At 43.5% G+C, this 16258-nt stretch overlaps 1 protein-coding gene across 1 annotated transcript in view; it reads right to left on the bottom strand.

Moving 5' to 3' along the window:
- Positions 1-1564: 1564 nt before the first annotated feature.
- LOC101341348 (butyrophilin subfamily 2 member A2) overlaps positions 1565-16258 on the bottom strand; it is a 15144-nt gene continuing 450 nt past the window's right edge. The window contains exons 2-8 of the mRNA XM_004384045.2: positions 15820-15949; positions 14477-14824; positions 6360-6644; positions 4431-4613; positions 3959-3979; positions 3837-3863; positions 1565-2226 (exon numbers count right to left, since the gene is read on the bottom strand). Coding sequence (XP_004384102.1) covers positions 1604-2226; positions 3837-3863; positions 3959-3979; positions 4431-4613; positions 6360-6644; positions 14477-14824; positions 15820-15904 — 1572 coding nt within the window. The 5' untranslated portion in view covers positions 15905-15949 and the 3' untranslated portion in view covers positions 1565-1603. The remainder of the gene's footprint in view (positions 2227-3836; positions 3864-3958; positions 3980-4430; positions 4614-6359; positions 6645-14476; positions 14825-15819; positions 15950-16258) is intronic.

Raw genomic sequence — 16258 nt, 5'->3', positions numbered from 1 at the left:
CCATTTAAGCATGATTTTGATGTCTGATTTAATTCCAGGATCCTCTATCCTGGTTCTCCAAATGTGATGTGGGGACCCCTGGGGATAAAAATATCTGTCTCACAGGTGAGTGACTAAGTGAAAAATACCAACAATGGACAGATTATATAAAAATAGAACTCTGACTCACTATCTGCAGCACCCATCCCAGGAAGTCAAAACACCGTCTGTAGCTACCAGTCCAGGAATCCATGGGGTCAAAACCATTTTCATGATAATGCTGATCTTATTTTCCCTCCAGTGAATTCTGACTTACGGTGGTCACACATGTGCAGCCTGCTCCATAGCGTTTTCAAAGCTGTGACCTTTCAGAAGCAGATTGCCAGGTCTGTCTTCCGAGGTGCCCTTGGGTGAATCTGGGACTCCTCCAATGACATTATTTGTCATTCACTCTCATTCTCTCACGAGTATACAGTGAAGTTTCTTAGAGTGTACACAATCTTTGATATCACAAAAGATTGAATGCAAAAGCAGATATGAGAATCCAGCCGTCTTCTCCTAAGCCAGACATTAGATTTGCAAAAACATTAAAAAAAACCAGCAATGTCACATTTCTCACCAAAATTTATTGTTTTATTTTTCATAAACCCTATTATTTATATTAACCCATAAGCCTGGTTTATTGCTGTTGTTTTAATATAAATTAATAAATATATTTTAAAAATTTCTCATTTTTAATCTCTAATGAAGTCAACATTGACAGACAGAACCCAAATAAACAAAAGCTCTTTGGGGCCCTCAATAATTTTTGATTTAAAAGTTTTAAGTGTGTAAAGGTATCCTGAAACCCGAACTGCTGCTCTCTCCACTGAACTTGAACCCTATGATCAACGTGGTTCCATACTCACCTGCTCAGCTGGGACCTTTGACCTCGAGCCACACTCAAAGACTGAGTATGACTCATTTATTTATGCTGGGATCCCTGAGTCAGGTCAGATCCAGATGTGTCCTCCTTCCTCCTTCTTCATCCAAGTTCTAGGCCTGGGGAGTTTTACCGTGTGGTCTGGAAATCTTGGGGGTGGGGTGGAAATGGGCTATCAGCTCTAGGGAACCTCTTACTGTCATGGCGGGATTGTAACCACCTCACAACCTTGGCCCCCTCCCAGCTCTGTGGTCCCTCTTCCTCTATCTCTGACCTCCATTTGTGGTTTCCCCTTCCGCTCAGGAGGTCGTGTAGTTCCTTCCTCCCTATTATATCCTGGTGAGTTCTGTTCCCTCACCCCCAAGACTACGTCATCTGGTGGCAACTCAAGCATCAGGTTGAACATGCCATCCTGATGTTAAAGCAGCAGGTTTTCAGTCTGTCATCTTACTTAGCAAACTTTTCTCCTCTGCTAAAAGTCCTGTGGCAGCACAAGCTTCCCTGAGACTGGACCGTGCCTCATGGTTACCAGTAAAAGAGCCACTAAGAGCAACAGCCTAATAAGGGGGAGAGGTGGGGTTGAGGCCTGAATCAGATGTCAAGTGGGCAGTGGAGGGAGGTTCTCTTATGTGAAACAGAGGAAACAAGAGTCTGTTTCTACCTGGGGCGCTGTGCTGTAATAACTAAACAGCCAGGGAATGGCTACATGGCTCTGAGACCAAGGAATATATCCTGGTGGTGGCGGTGGGCCCTTGCTCTGTGAAGGATCAGGCCACTCTTAGGCACTGTGACCCCCTGGGCCCCTGTGAAAACTGGGCAGATGACAAGGGGGCTGTCATCAGACCCCAGCCTGAAAAAGGGCCTTAGGGGCCCAGAAAAGGTTGACCGGGGATATGTATAGATGTGAGATCTGTCCCTCATGTTGTAGAAGGAGACATCTCCAGCTTCATAGTCCACGAAAATGCCCACTCGGTGAAGGCGCTCTTTCAGGGGGATGATGGTCTCGGGGGAGGACAGGGCCCGGTATTGGTTTCCAAACATCTCCAGGGCCCAGAAACCATTATGAGGAACCAGCAGAGCTTCCCCTTTCCTTTCAACGCTGTCTCTACAAACCCCCACAGCCCACACCATCACATTTTCCATCTCCACCTCCCAGTAATGCTTCCCTGAGTTGAAGCTCTCCCGGCCCAGAACACAAGGCCGACAGTCAAATCTTTCTGGGTTGTCAGGAACGCTCTGCCGGGAGGGGCCCCGTATCACGCTTCTCCAGTCTTGAGACAGGAAGAGCTCGGGGTGAGCGGTATCGGGGTCCAGGACCACATCAGCTGCAGAGGAAGTTTCAAATTTAGTCTGGGGACTCAGGATTCCCGGAGACTGCGTCATTCCTGGTCCACAAAGGGGTCCCAAAAAGTTGGTGGGGATCCCTGGTGTGGCAGCCTTTTCCATGAAAGCCCTGACCCCAGGCACCTCACTGACTCAGAATTCCTGAGGCTGCACTTCTATCCCTGGAGCTACAGGAACATTGCCCTCGGGGAGAGAAGAGTTGGGGCTCTAAGACATCCAGAAATTTTATTAAATGAGCTGAAATGATGGTTCCCACTTTCTCAGATTTGCCTCTTTTTCTATTGAAGAAATTTGGTCTCTATAACTCTCTAGTTAGAAACTTCCCAACTTAGCATAAACCAGAAAAGAGGCTGTAACCCTTCCATGAAGCAATTAAGCCCCATTTCTCACTCCACAGAAGCTATACAACATCCCCTCAGAAAGCAATTAAGGCGAATTTGTAGATGCACAGTCCTGAGCAGTGTAAGGGCAAGTCAAGTCCCTTCACTAGTTCCCTGTGCTCCATCATTGCATAACCAGGTGACAACTGATTTAAATGATTGACCCTTCAAAGTGTAAAGAAGGAAGGTAAATGTCCCCAAAAGTCAACCTGTTGCCTGCAAGGTGTATGTGGCAAAAGTTACATGTATGCGTGGAGCGGGGGCGGGAGGTGTGGATATTTCCATCCTGTTTTGCTTTAACAATCTAAGTCTGAAGTCTACAGCTGACTCCCCTGTGTTTAGGGAACACTTTAGACCCCTTCCATCTACATTTATTATTACATATATATATGTATATAGAGAGATATACACATATGTGTATATATATGTGTGTGTATATATATATATAATATCTAGGTTTTGATTGTGTGTAAATAATTTTTCCTTTCCTTGAGCTGATATGTCTGATCACTATAGTTTTGAAATTAATCTAGACAAAGGGGAAAGGTCCAGTTATCATGGTGTCTGGTAAAGCCTGGCTTCTTTGGTGCTTATGGGCAGAAGGTGCAAAATCCTAAGATGTAAAGCACTTACCAGGAGTATGCAGTGAGAAGCTGAGTATCTTCTCTCTCTGGTTTCTGTGTTTTCCCCCTCTCCCAACTCCCCTCCCCTTACACTCTATACACAGATTGTCAGTGTTCTCTTGGGAAAAGGATGGCATTTCTGGTCACCTATTTGTACACCCTTGAGACAAGCTTAGGGAAGCTTATTATCTTTCCCCACGTAGCTCTTAAACTGTGCACAGATTATACCATCTCCTAGGTTCTAAACAGCTAAGTGAGTATTATCTTCTTTCAAATTATTCCCAGAACCAAAGGGCAAAAACTCCTGCAGTGGTACTCTTGGGGATGTCCACTATGTATAGTAGACCTCTGATAATCATGGATTATTCGAAAAAGAAAGGATCATGGGAAGTAAGCTGTATCGCAGACTAGGAGCTGCTGGAATTCCCTGACAGAAGAGCCAGGATCCAGGGTTGTATGAGACATTGTGGTGAAATGACCCCAGCCCTCTGCTGGTGAGCCAGCCTTGGGGCCCCTTGTACATCTCCTCTAACGTGTCTTGTTGGCTAGTTAGTGGGGAGGATCTGAGGGAACATCAGAGACACTCACCAGCATGTAAGAGGGTTCTTCTCCATCCTGTATTGGGACAGAGAGGTGAACATCATAAGATAAAGCCTAACCAAGCAGAATACAGGCCATGCATGGAGTAGCTCAGGAAATGCTAAACTTACGTAATTCTTCTTGAAGTTGCTCTGAAAAAGAAACAAAACAAATTAATGTCTTCAATAGAAGAACAAAGAACTTTGGGTTTGTACTGAACAATAGAAGAATGGCCTTTTCTATGAACAATCCCTACCTCCACCCCATGACTAAGAAATTATCAAAAAACCAGAAATGCTATGTGATCAGGTGGCTGGATATTATCAGCACTTTTTTAGGCTTGTCTTGTTCAACATATAGCGCTGCATATAGCCAAATGAATGAATGCAATGTTTGCAGAATGGAAGAAAGAAAGCACTGAGGGATTAGTTACAAGGACGTAAGTGTTCCAACCACCTGGCTGCTGTCTCTCTTCCTTTCCTCTCTGCTCTCCATGCCTCTTCCTGTCAGAGCTGTGGCCTTTGTATGACAGTGAGCTGTCCTCTTTTACATTTTATGTGATGTTTTTCTCTTTTTCCACACCTTCTTTCCCCAATTCCTTACCTATAATTTCTGTCTCTTCCTGTTCATCCTCTTTTTCCATTGACAGAACCTCTTTTTCCCTGTGGAGTTTCCTGATGAGACAGAGGAGACAGATGGCCCCAGCGATGAGGATGAGAAGGATCAGTGTAGGCAGGGTGGCAGCCAGGACCACCATCCAGTGAGAGGTGCTTGGAATAACAGGTGCTGAAAGGGGTCCAGGACAGTCCCATTCAGTAAGAAAATGGAGGCCCAGGGTAAAAGCACCCCTCAGGGCACACATCGGAAGAGCCCACTCAAGTTCCTTCTCTGTTGGCTTCTCCCTCAGAAACTCCAGATAGAGAAAGATTATTGCTCTGTGATGGCTGACCCCATAAGCATTGCCCAGGCTGGGGCCCAGAAGGAAGGAAAGCAGAAACACCTGGGAAAGACCACAGTGAGTAAAAGCAAACCAGCCATGCTGAATCCCACAGCCACCACCCGGGTATAAGCCTCCATCTCATCTTACCTGGAATCTTGCAATGCCCTCCTCCCTGCTTCTGTCTTTACCCTCTGCAGCCTATTCTCAACAGAGAAGTCTGAGTGAGATCATGTTATTTCTGTGCTCAAAACCCTCCAATGACTTCCCATCTCACTTAGAGTAAGAGCCAAAGTCTATTTGTGGCCTGGTGTGGTTGTTGTTAGCCACCATTGAGTCGGCTTCAACTTATGGTGACCCCATGTACAACAGAATGAAATACTAGCCTCATCCTGCACCATCCTCATGATCATTGGTATGCTCGAATCCATTGTTGTGGCCACTGTGTACTCTGAGTGCCTTCCAACCTAAGGGGCTCACCTTCTAGCACTACCATCAGATAATATTCTATGTGATCCATACAGTTTTCATTTGCCAATTTCCAGAAGTAGATCACTAGACCTTTCTTCTTAGCCTGTATTAGTCTGGAAGCTCTGCTAAATGTGTCCATTGTTTGTAACCCTGCTGGTATTTGAAATACCAGTGGCATAGCTTTCAGCATCATAGCAACGTGCAAGCCACCACAGTACTACATACTAACAGGTTGTGTCCTACACAGCCCGTACGATCTGGCCCCACTGCCTCTCTGAAATCATCTCCTCCAACTCACCCTCCACCTACCCTACTCAAGCCACACCAGCCTCTTGGCATTCCTTGAAGTTGCCAGACACACACCAGCCTCCGCCCCTTTGCATATGCTCTTCCCTCTACCTGGGTTGCTCAGTCCTCAGATATCTGCTTGGCGCACTCCCTCATTTTATTTTGGTCTTTGCTCCACTGTTATCTTTTCAGTGAAGCCTTCTCTGACCACCCTATTTATAATTACAATGCCCCAGTGCCGCTGGCACATCCTACCCCCTCCTCAGCTTTATTTTTTCTGCAATACTCATCACCATCTGATACAGTATACATTTCACTTAATTATTTCACTTATTGCTCTCTGTTCCCTCTAGAATGTAAGCTCTATGAGGGCAGGAATCTTCATTTATTTTGTTCACTGATTTAGCCTTGGTTTCTAGAATAGCTCCTTGAACATAGGGCATACTTGTTAAGTATTTGTTGATTGAATTTATGAATATTTGTTGATAGGGAATCTTCCTAGCTCTGTCACTTGGGAAATCCCATGAGCAGGAATGGAGTGCTTCAGCAGGCAGCACCCAAGGTCAAAGGATCCTGCAGATAGCCATCCACCCAAATCACTCTTTATATGATTGTTCTTAGTGTTTGAAAATTGCTGCAGGACCATAACAGGTAAAAAAGGATCAGATTTGCCCTCATGTATTTAGAGGATATTTGTTTCCCCCTTGTGACAAGGGGAGAGCCATCAGCTCAGTTGCACCCCAAACTCCCACGCTTCCATCCCCACTCAGGGTTCTGATCTGTCTACTGAAGTTCCTGGCTCCACATGATGAGTCTCCAGAGGACAGGGAACTAACCTGGAATGAACATCACAGTTTCCTTCTCCTGGCCGAGCAGGGTGTTGGTGACAGAGCAGGACACGTTCCTCACAGAGTAGTAGTTTCTAATGATCACAGTCATGGTGACCATGAAGAGGCCGTCGTCTTCCACAGTGTAAGCCTCCTCCAGGGTGGGCATGACCTCACCGACAGGGCCCCTCCACACCGCATGGGGCCGTGGGAACCACCCTACAGATGTGCACTCTAGCCGGATGCCGCCGTCCTCATGACCCTTCATTTCAATGAGGGGCATAGAGCCCAGGCCTGTGGAGAAAGGCTAGTGCTCAGCTAAGAAGGCAACAATGTCTTAGCCAACGGACCTTAGATCAGCTCTTAATGATAAGAACCAAGGGAAAGAGGACAAGAGCAAATGGGCAGCATTCAGAGAAACTGAATATGCATGTTCACATAACCCTGCAGTAGCCCTTCTGTGCAGTGATGAAGAAAGGAAGAAAAGGAGGGAAGGAGAGAGGGAGAAGACAGGAAGGAGGGAAGGAAGGAACGAGAAAAGGCAGGAAGAACTTTGAAATCAGGGGACCCCAGGAGACCAATATGCCAAATAAATAGTGGGGTCTTTAAGGAGAAAAAGGTCCCTGGGTAGTACCAATGGTTTGCACTCGACTACTAACGAAAAGTTGATGGTTCGAACCCACCCAGTGGCTCCATGAAACAAAAGCCTGGTGATCTGCTTCTGTAAGGATTACAGCCAAGAAAACCCTATGGAGCTCAGTTCTAATCTACAACACATGGGTAACCATGCGTTAGCATGCACTCTGGTTTTTTTTTTTTTTTTTTTGTTCCCTCTAAGGGGAAAGGATTATATTGTGTACTTTTCTTAGTGCTACACCTACAGACCTCATTACAGTATCAAGCATCTGTCTGCCTCCTAATAAATGCTTGTTGATTGATTAATTCTGCCAAAGGCTTTAATTTTCTCTCTTCTGGGAGTCTCTGGGTAGCACAAATGGTTAAGCACTCGACTAATAGCAAAGAGGTTGACAGTTGAAACCCACCTAGAGGCACCTCAAACCCAGACAGGCCCGGCGATCTGCTTCCAAAAGGTCCAAAACACTATGGAGCAGCTCTACTCTGCACACATGGGGTCTCCATGAGTTGGAATCAATTGGACAGCAACTAACAACAACTTGTCCACTTCAACCTGAAACAGGCAGGTTTAGGATTCACTTTCTGTTCTTGGGACCATTTCTCAGTAGCCTTGACTTCCTGAAGCTCTAGAATACAGTAAAGACAGAAACCTGTCCACTGGCAGAATACTAAGAAACTTTTTCACCTCAAGAAGCCGTTCTTTTGCTTTTGGCTCATGGCTTCACATCACCACAGTTATCCACTACTCTTAAGGAGCTGCTGGTTTTTAGGAGAATGGACAGAGCTGGCCTGCAAAGGCAACCATTACCCCAGTTCAGAGATGTTTATCTCCGGATTCCCTCAATTAGATGGTTTTCTTATATTCCTCAACAATATCCACCTATTATAAAGATGGGTACTCCTGGGGTCTTTAAGACAATAATATCACCTTCTCAGTGTCTGTCATCGGAAAAACATCATCAAAAGTCCTAAGAATCCACACTCTTCCTAACTACATTCTATCTTTAAAACAACCTTCAATAAAAGAGAACACCAGGTGTTAGGGAGATACAAAAGCATTGTCCTAGAAGACTTCTGCCCCTTTAGCCATGTGACCAGAGATTATCCAAACTTCCTTTGAAGACAGGAGGTGCCTTTTTTAAGCTTAACCCACCAAATTATACCAAAGACAGGAAATTAAAGCTGTCACTTAAAGCTAGTATTTCCTGGTCAATTTGATTTTTGCCAAGGGCGGGGGGGAAGAAAACCTAGTTGTACATTTAAAGGCTTATTCAGAAAACTTGAAATGGAATAAAACTCAAAGTGATTTGACATATTGAAAAAAAAAAGTATCTACAAAACATTCAATGAAATTCAAGAAGGGCAAATATGAGACAACAGACTTAAGGACAAAGCCAGCCAGCCAACCAAATAAATAAACCAAAAACACAATATACAAACAAAAAATCCTAGAGCAACCCAATTCAGAGTGAGCCAGGCCAGGGACATGTTTTCAGGGAAAGAATAGAGAATCACTGCCACATGCAACTCAACACTGGCCAGCTGTGTGGTGCTGCTGTGAATAGAGTCAGGACAGGAGGGTCAAGAAACTCTTCTTCAATGATACTCTGTATCAATCAGCTACAATGTCACCCATCTGAGTAACAAAGATGGCATCTCCTACCAGTTATGATTTGAGGCCCCCTACGAAGGTCATGGGGCCCTGATGGTTCAGTGGTTAAGCATTCTGTTGCTAACCAAAAGGTCGGCAGTTTGAATCCAGTAGCCAATCCTTGGAAACCCAATGGGGCAGTTCTAGTCTTTCCTACAGGCTCACTATCAGTCAGAATTAACTCGACGGCAATAGGTTTATTTTTCTTTTCTTTTCTTTTTTTTAGGAAGGTCATACTATTCTCAAACTTCACTCCTACTGGTCTGACAGGCAGAAATACCACCATTGATTCTTGTGCATCTTAAAGGTTTTTCCAGTCTTCAAATGTTTCTTTTTAAACTATAGTACACTGACCCATGGAGTGAGGTCATACCTGAAAGTCGTTATTAATAAACTCTTAGAAATCTCCGTTTCAATGCCACCTTTATTGTGAAGCCTTGCCAAATTCTCCCTCATCTTCTCTGTGGGGCCACCAGGCTTAGTACATAATTTAATTTTGCCTCTCCACTTCATCATGCTTTAATGAAGTCATCGATTTACATGTCAGTCACTCTCAGCACAATTAGTATTTTCAGAAAGAGAAAAAAGGTGAAACTAATGTTTATCTAGAAATGATGTCTATACATCATAGTTTGCCAGGCAGTTCTCATTATTTCGGTTGTTCTGGTGCAGTTATTGAGGGTGTTTCCTTTCATTCTCAAAAGCATACAGTTTGGATGATAAAGTATATGGTCCCCTATGGTGAACCCCTGTGACAAGCACTGTGCTAGAAGGGACTCTACATTTGGTCCTCTTGGTAAGACCTGGAGGAGCATGGCTCTCTCCTTCTCTTCATTCTGGTCATTGCTCAATTGTCATCTTTCCAGTAACACCTTCCTCAACCATCCTATTTATAATTATAATACCCCTATGCCCCTGGCATTCTCTACCCATTTCTCTGCTTTATTTCCCCCCCTACATACTCATCACCTGCTCCAGAGGTTTTCTTGGCTGTAAGCTTTACCAAAGCAGATTGCCAGGTTCTTCTCCTGTGGAGCTTCTGGGTGAGTTCGGACTGCCAACCTTTAGGTCAGTTGTTGTGATGTGCCGTCGAGTCAGTTCTGACTCATAGTGATGCTGTATACAACAGAACGAGACACTGGCCATTCCTGCATCATCTTCACAATCATTTTTATGCTTGAGTCCATTGTTGCAGCCACTGTGTCAATCCATCTCATTGAGGGTTTTCCTCTTTTTTGCTGACCCTCTACTTTACCAAGCATGATGTCCTTCTCCAGGGACTGATCCCTCCTGATAACATGCCCAAAGTATATGAGACAAAGCCTCGCCATCCTTGCTTCTAAGGAATATTCTGGCTGTACTTCTTCCAAGCAGATTTCTTCATTCTTTTGGTAGTCCATGTTATGTTCAATATTCTCCACCAACGCCATAATTCAGAGGCATCAATTCATCTTCAGTCTTCTTATTCATTGTCTAGCTTTCACACTCACATGAGGTTATTGAAAACACCATGGCTTGGGTCAGACACACCTTAGTCTTCAAGGTGACATCTTTGCTTTTTAACACTTTAAAGAGGTCTTTTGCAGCAGATTTGCCCAATGCAATGCATCATTCGCTTTATTGACTGCTGCTTCCATGGGTGTTGACTGTGGATCCAAGTAAAATGAAATCCTTGACAACTTCGATGTTTTCTCCATTTATCATAATGTTGCTTATTGGTCCAGCTGTGAGGATTTTTGTTTTCTTTATGTTAGGGTGTAATCCATACTGAAGGCTGTAGTCTTTGATCTTCATCAGTAAGTGCTTCAAGTCCTCTTCACTTTCAGCAAGCGAGGTTGTGTCATCTACATATCGCAGGTTGTTAACGAGTCTTCCTCCAATCCTGATGCTGCATTCTTTTTCCTATAGTCCAGCTTCTCCGATTACTTGCTTAGCATACAGATTGAATAAGTATGGTGAAAAGATACAACCCTGACGCACACCTTTCTTGACTTTAAACCATGCCGTATCCCCTTGTTCTGTTCCAACGACTGCCTCTTAATCTATGTACAAGTTCCTCATGAGCACAATTAAGTGTTCTGTAATTCCCGTTCTTCACAATGGTATCCATAATTTGTTATGATCCACACAGCTGAAAGCCTTTGCATAGTCAATAAAACACAGGTAAACATCTTTTGGTATTCTCTGCTTTCAGCCATGATCCATCTGACATCAGCAATGCTATCTCTGGTTCCACGTCCTCTTCTGAATCCAGCTTGAATTTTGGCAGTTCCCTGTCAATGTACTGCTGCAAAAGCTTTTGAATGATCTACAGCAAAATTTTACTTGTGTGTGATATTAATGATATTGATCAATAATTTCCTCATTCTGGTGGATCACCTTTTTTTGGAATAGGCATAAATATGGATCTCTTCTGGTTGGTTGGCCAGGAAGCTGTCTTCCAAATTTCTTGACATAAACGAGTGATCACTTGCAGCACTACATCCATTTGTTGAAATATCTCAATTGGTATTCCATCAGTTCCTGGAGCCTTGTTTTTCACCAATGCCTTCAGTGCAGCTTGGACCTCTTCCTTCAGTACCATCAGTTCCTAATCATATGTTACCTCATGAAACGGTTGAACGTTGACCAATTCTTTTTGGCATAGTGACTCTGTATTCCTTCCATCTTCTTTTGATGCTTCCTGTGTCATTTCACATTTTCCCCCATAGAATCCTTCACTATTGCAACTCAAGGCTTGAATTTTTTCTTCAGTTCTTTCAGCTTTAGAAATGTCGAGTGTGTTCTTCCCTTTTGGTTTTCTAACTTCCAGGTCTTTGCACATGTCATCATAATACTCTCCTTTGTCTTCTCGACCCACCCTTTGAAATCTCTTCAGCTTTTACTTCATCACTTCTCTTCGCTTTAGCTACTCAACATTTAAAAGCAAGCTTCAGCGTCTCTTCTGACATCCATTTTTGTCTTTTCTTTCTTTCCTGTCTTTTTAATGACCTCTTGCTCTCATCTTTGATGTCATTCCACTGTTCGTCTGGTCTTTGGTCATTAGTGTTCAATGCGTCAAATCTATTTTTGAGATGGTCTCTAAATTCAGGTGGGATATACTCAAGGTCGTACTTTAGCTCTCATAGGCTTGTTCTAATTTTCTTCAGCTTCAACTTGGACTTGCATATGAGCAATTGATGGCCTGTTCCATGGTCAGCCCCTGGCCTTGTTCTGACTGATGATACTGAACTTTTCGATTGTCTCTTTCCACAGATGTAGTCGACTTGATTCCTGTGTATTCCATCTGGTGAGGTCCAATGACGAAATCGTTGGTCTTGCAAAATTCTATCATGTGATCTCCAGCATTTTTTCCATCACCAAGGCCATATTTTCCAACTACCAATCCTTCTTCTTTGTTTCCAACTTTTGCATTCCAATCATCGGTAATTATCAATGCATCCTGACTGCATGTTATCAATTTCAGAATGCAGAAGCTGGTAAAAATCTTCAATTTCTTCATCTTTGGCCTTAGTGGTTGGTGCGTAAATTTGAATAATAGTCGCATGTTAACTGGCCTTCCTTGTAGGCGTATGGATATTTTCCTATCACTCACAGCATTGTACTTCAGGATAGATCATGAAATGTTCTTTTTGATGATGAATGCAATGCTATTACTCTTCAAGTTGTCATTCCTGGCATAGTAGACCATATGATTGTCCAATTCAAAATGGCCAGTACCAGTCCATTTCAGCTCACTAATGCCGAGGATATTGATCTTTATGCGTTCCATTTCATTTTTTACCATTTCCAATTTTCCTAGATTCATACTTCGTACATTCCATGTTCCTATTATTAACGTATGTTTGCAGTTGTTTCTTCTCATTTTGAGTCATGCCACAACAGCAAATGAAGGTCCCGAAAGCTTGACTCCATCCACCTCATTAAGGTTGACTTTACTTTGAGGAGGCAGCTCTTCCCCAGTCGTCTTTTGAGTGCCTTCCAACCTGAGAGGCTCATTTTCTGGCACTATATCAGACAATGTTTCACTGCTATTCATAAGGTTTCACCAGCTAATTCTTTTCAGAAGTAGACTGCCAGGTCCTTCTTCCTAGTCTGTCTTAGTCTGGAAGCTCAGCTGAAACCTGTCCACCATAGGTGACCCCATTGGTATTTGAATACTGGTGGCATAGCTTCCAGCATCACAGAAACACACAAGCCCTCACAGCACAACAAACTGTCCGACCTGTGAGGGTTAGGTTAGTAGATGAGGGCAAACCATTTGCGTCACCCAGGGACCTCTGATATAATATTACTTAATTAATAGCATTTTACTTAATTATTTCATTTATTGCTTTCTGCACGCTCTAGAATGTGAACTCCAGGAGGGCAGGGATCTTCATGTATTTTGTTCACTGATTTATCCTCGGTTTCTAGATCGGTGCCTCAAACACAGATGCTTGTTAAGTATTTCTTGAATAAATTTATGGATGTCAGTTATGAGAAGGAGTTTAAGGACAAATTTTTCTCTTTCTAAAATTTTATGTCAGTAATTCATTTTTTTCACATATTCATTTAACAACTATTTGTTAAGTACCTACTAAGTGTCAAGCAATTCACTAGATGCTGAAGATACCCAATATCCCAACTGCTGTCAAGTTGATTCTGACTTACGGTGACCTCATGTGTGTCAGAGGAGAACTGTGCTCCAGAAGGTTTCCAATGGCTGATTTTGTTGAAGTAGATCGCCAGGCGTTTCTTCAGCGGTCCTGTGTAAACTTGAACCTTCAACCTTTCAGTTAGCAGCTGAGCATGTTAACTGTTTGCACCACCCAGAGGAGATACAGTAGTGAATAACTGCTGGTGTTGGTCAGATCCTGATTGGTTCTGATTGTGATGTGGGCCATACTGCTTTTAAAAGCATGTGTACTAACAAAAGTCCAAAAAAGTGCTATTTAGTGATGTCTACTCAACTTCATCTGATAGGTAGGATTGTACTTCCACTCCTCTGTAGTTAGGTGTAACCATGTAACTTGCTTTGGCCAATGGAATTTGAGCATAAATAACGTGTGTCACCTCTCAGGCAGAAGATTTAAGAGCCAATGAGTGATTTGCTATGCTCTCTTTCCCTCTGCTATGGTGAACAGCAAAGTTCTAGGTACCTGTTGTTGATAGTTGCCATAGAGTCAGTTCCGACTCATGGACCCCCATGTGTGTAGAGTAGAATTGTTCCATAGGGTTTTCAAGGCTGTGACCTTTTAGAAGCAGATTGCCAGGCCTGTCTCCTGAGAAACCTTTGGGTGGGTTTGAATTGTCAACCTTTCACCTAGTAGTTGAGCACTTAATCCTTTACAACACCCAGACACTCCTCAGTGGGGAGAGGCAAGGGTTTCTGATTGAGAAGAAGAAGAAGGCAGCGTTCTATTTGTTGACCTGAGTAGTGGTTACATGGGTTACACTTCACAATAATTCAGTAGGCTATACATTAATATTTTATGAATTTTTCTGTATGTGTATTATATTTCACAATTAAAATGTCCAATTAACTCTTAAATGTTACTGTGGAAGAGCCTTAGATATCTTTAAGAAGTAGGTGTAGGACTGATCTGGAGGAATTAAACATTCTCCCCTACTCAAGGGCTCACTGAGCTCCATGTATGTGCTTCTAAAAAAGTGATGCCCACAATTTGGTAGAGCAAACTCACTCATTTGGCCCTTGAGCAGGAAGAAGCCATCCTCCTTGTTTAAAGTGGATTCCGGGCAAAAACCCACTGGTCTGCAATGGGCCTAATTTAGGAGAGATACATTTCCCTAAGAGTCACACTGTGAAAAAGCTACCAAACAAAACGAAGTGACTTACCTGCCACCATCAGGCGCATGATGGCCTGATCATACGACCTGTCTTCTTGGAAGTAACAGTGGTAGATGCCGTTTTCGTGGGCTGTGATGTTGTGAATGATCAGTGCCACTCTCCCTTTGTTGATATCATTGCTCACAAAGGTTGTTCTTCCTTGGTACGCCTCCATCTGCTCTTCTGTTCTCTCTCGCCCGCCCTTATACACGAACACGGCAGGGGAGAACTGAGACCGGAACCACCGTACCTCCATGTTCTCAGCATTTTTCTCTGGTGACAGGTGGCAATGTAATGTGCTATTTTCTCCCACCATAACCAGGACGGGATCAGCTGGCCCCATGACAGTAAACTGGGCTGTTCAACAAAGGTGTAGAATCAGAGAGGGGCAACAGCCATCAAATATCTAAGTTGGGAAAGGAAGTGGCTATTCCGGGGGACAGACAAATTCACAATTGCTAAGGACACAGGGACCTCCTGGGCTGAGGACTCTAGGGGCCATGAGCTGTGGGTGGTCGGCACCACTCTCCTGGAAAGGGTATGATAAAGAGGCTATGAGTGCCTTGTGAATGAGACATTGAGGAGCATGCACAGAGCACCTCCTATAAACCCTGTGCTCACAAGGGGTTGTTCCTCTCTTCCCACTCTAGTACTGTGCCTGGAATGTAGTATACGCTTGAGCTTTCTAATATGGAAGCCACTAGCTAGCCCCAAATGAAATGTGTTGTAAGTGTAAAATACACACAAAATTTCAGACTTAGTATTTAACAAAAAAAAAAAAAGTCAAAGATCTCATTAGTAATTTTTATGTCAATTAAATGTTGAAATAATAATATTCTGGACATTTTAGGTTAGATCAAACATGCTATTAAAATTTATTTAATCTGTTTTTACTTTTTTGAGTGTACCAGTTAACCATTTGCCCTGGAGTCTATTCCATTCATGGCAACCCCATGTGTATCGGAGTAGAACTGTGCAGAACTGTGCTCCATAGAGTTTTCAAATGGCTGATTTTTGGAAGTAGAGCACCAGGCCTTTCTTCCTGGGCACCTTTGGATGGACTTGAACCTCCAACCTTTTGGTTAACAGCTAAGCATGTTAACTGTTTGTCCACCCAAGGACACTTTTTTGAATGAAAAGACTAGAAAATTTTAAATTACATATGTGGTTTGCATGTGTGGCTCTCATTATATTTCTATTGGACAGCGCTGGAATAAACTCGGTGAACATGTGCAGAATGAAATGATGAGTGAACACAATTGCACACTCCTACTCTATTCTTCCTCTTTGAAGACTGAAATATTGATTTCTTTTCCGAGAAACTGATAAGAGCAAGTGGCATAAGCCCCTACCTGAGCCCAGTGCAAATAAGCTGAGGAGAAGGAAGATGAGAAGGGAGTGTGGCAGGAAGAAGTTCAATGAAGCAGCTGGCTCCATAGGCACCAAAGACGGAGTCACCCAGGAGAGACAGGGACCGAAGGCCTAGGGGTACAGAGGTGGAGAAATCAGCCAAGGGAACTTGGCACCACAGTGCTGATCTAAGTCAAACTTTCCTGTAACCCATGTTGGTATCATCCACGTCCCAGCTTCTGTCTTGGGCAGCCCCCTTCCTCTCCTGGTTCAGATATCTAATTGATTCACTAAAAATTCCATGAAATAAGTCAACAATACATTCCTTTTCCATATGCCCCCTGAGCGATCAAGAAGGCAGTTTTCCACCATCCCTGGCTCACTTCTCTGGCCAGAGTTGATTTTCTTCGGCTGTTACTTGATATTCTTCCACCCTCTCCC

Source organism: Trichechus manatus, unplaced genomic scaffold, assembly GCF_000243295.1.
Source record: "Trichechus manatus latirostris isolate Lorelei unplaced genomic scaffold, TriManLat1.0 scaffold00115, whole genome shotgun sequence".
NCBI classification, from domain to species: Eukaryota; Metazoa; Chordata; class Mammalia; order Sirenia; family Trichechidae; genus Trichechus; species Trichechus manatus.
This window is presented reverse-complemented; position numbering and strand designations above follow the sequence as displayed.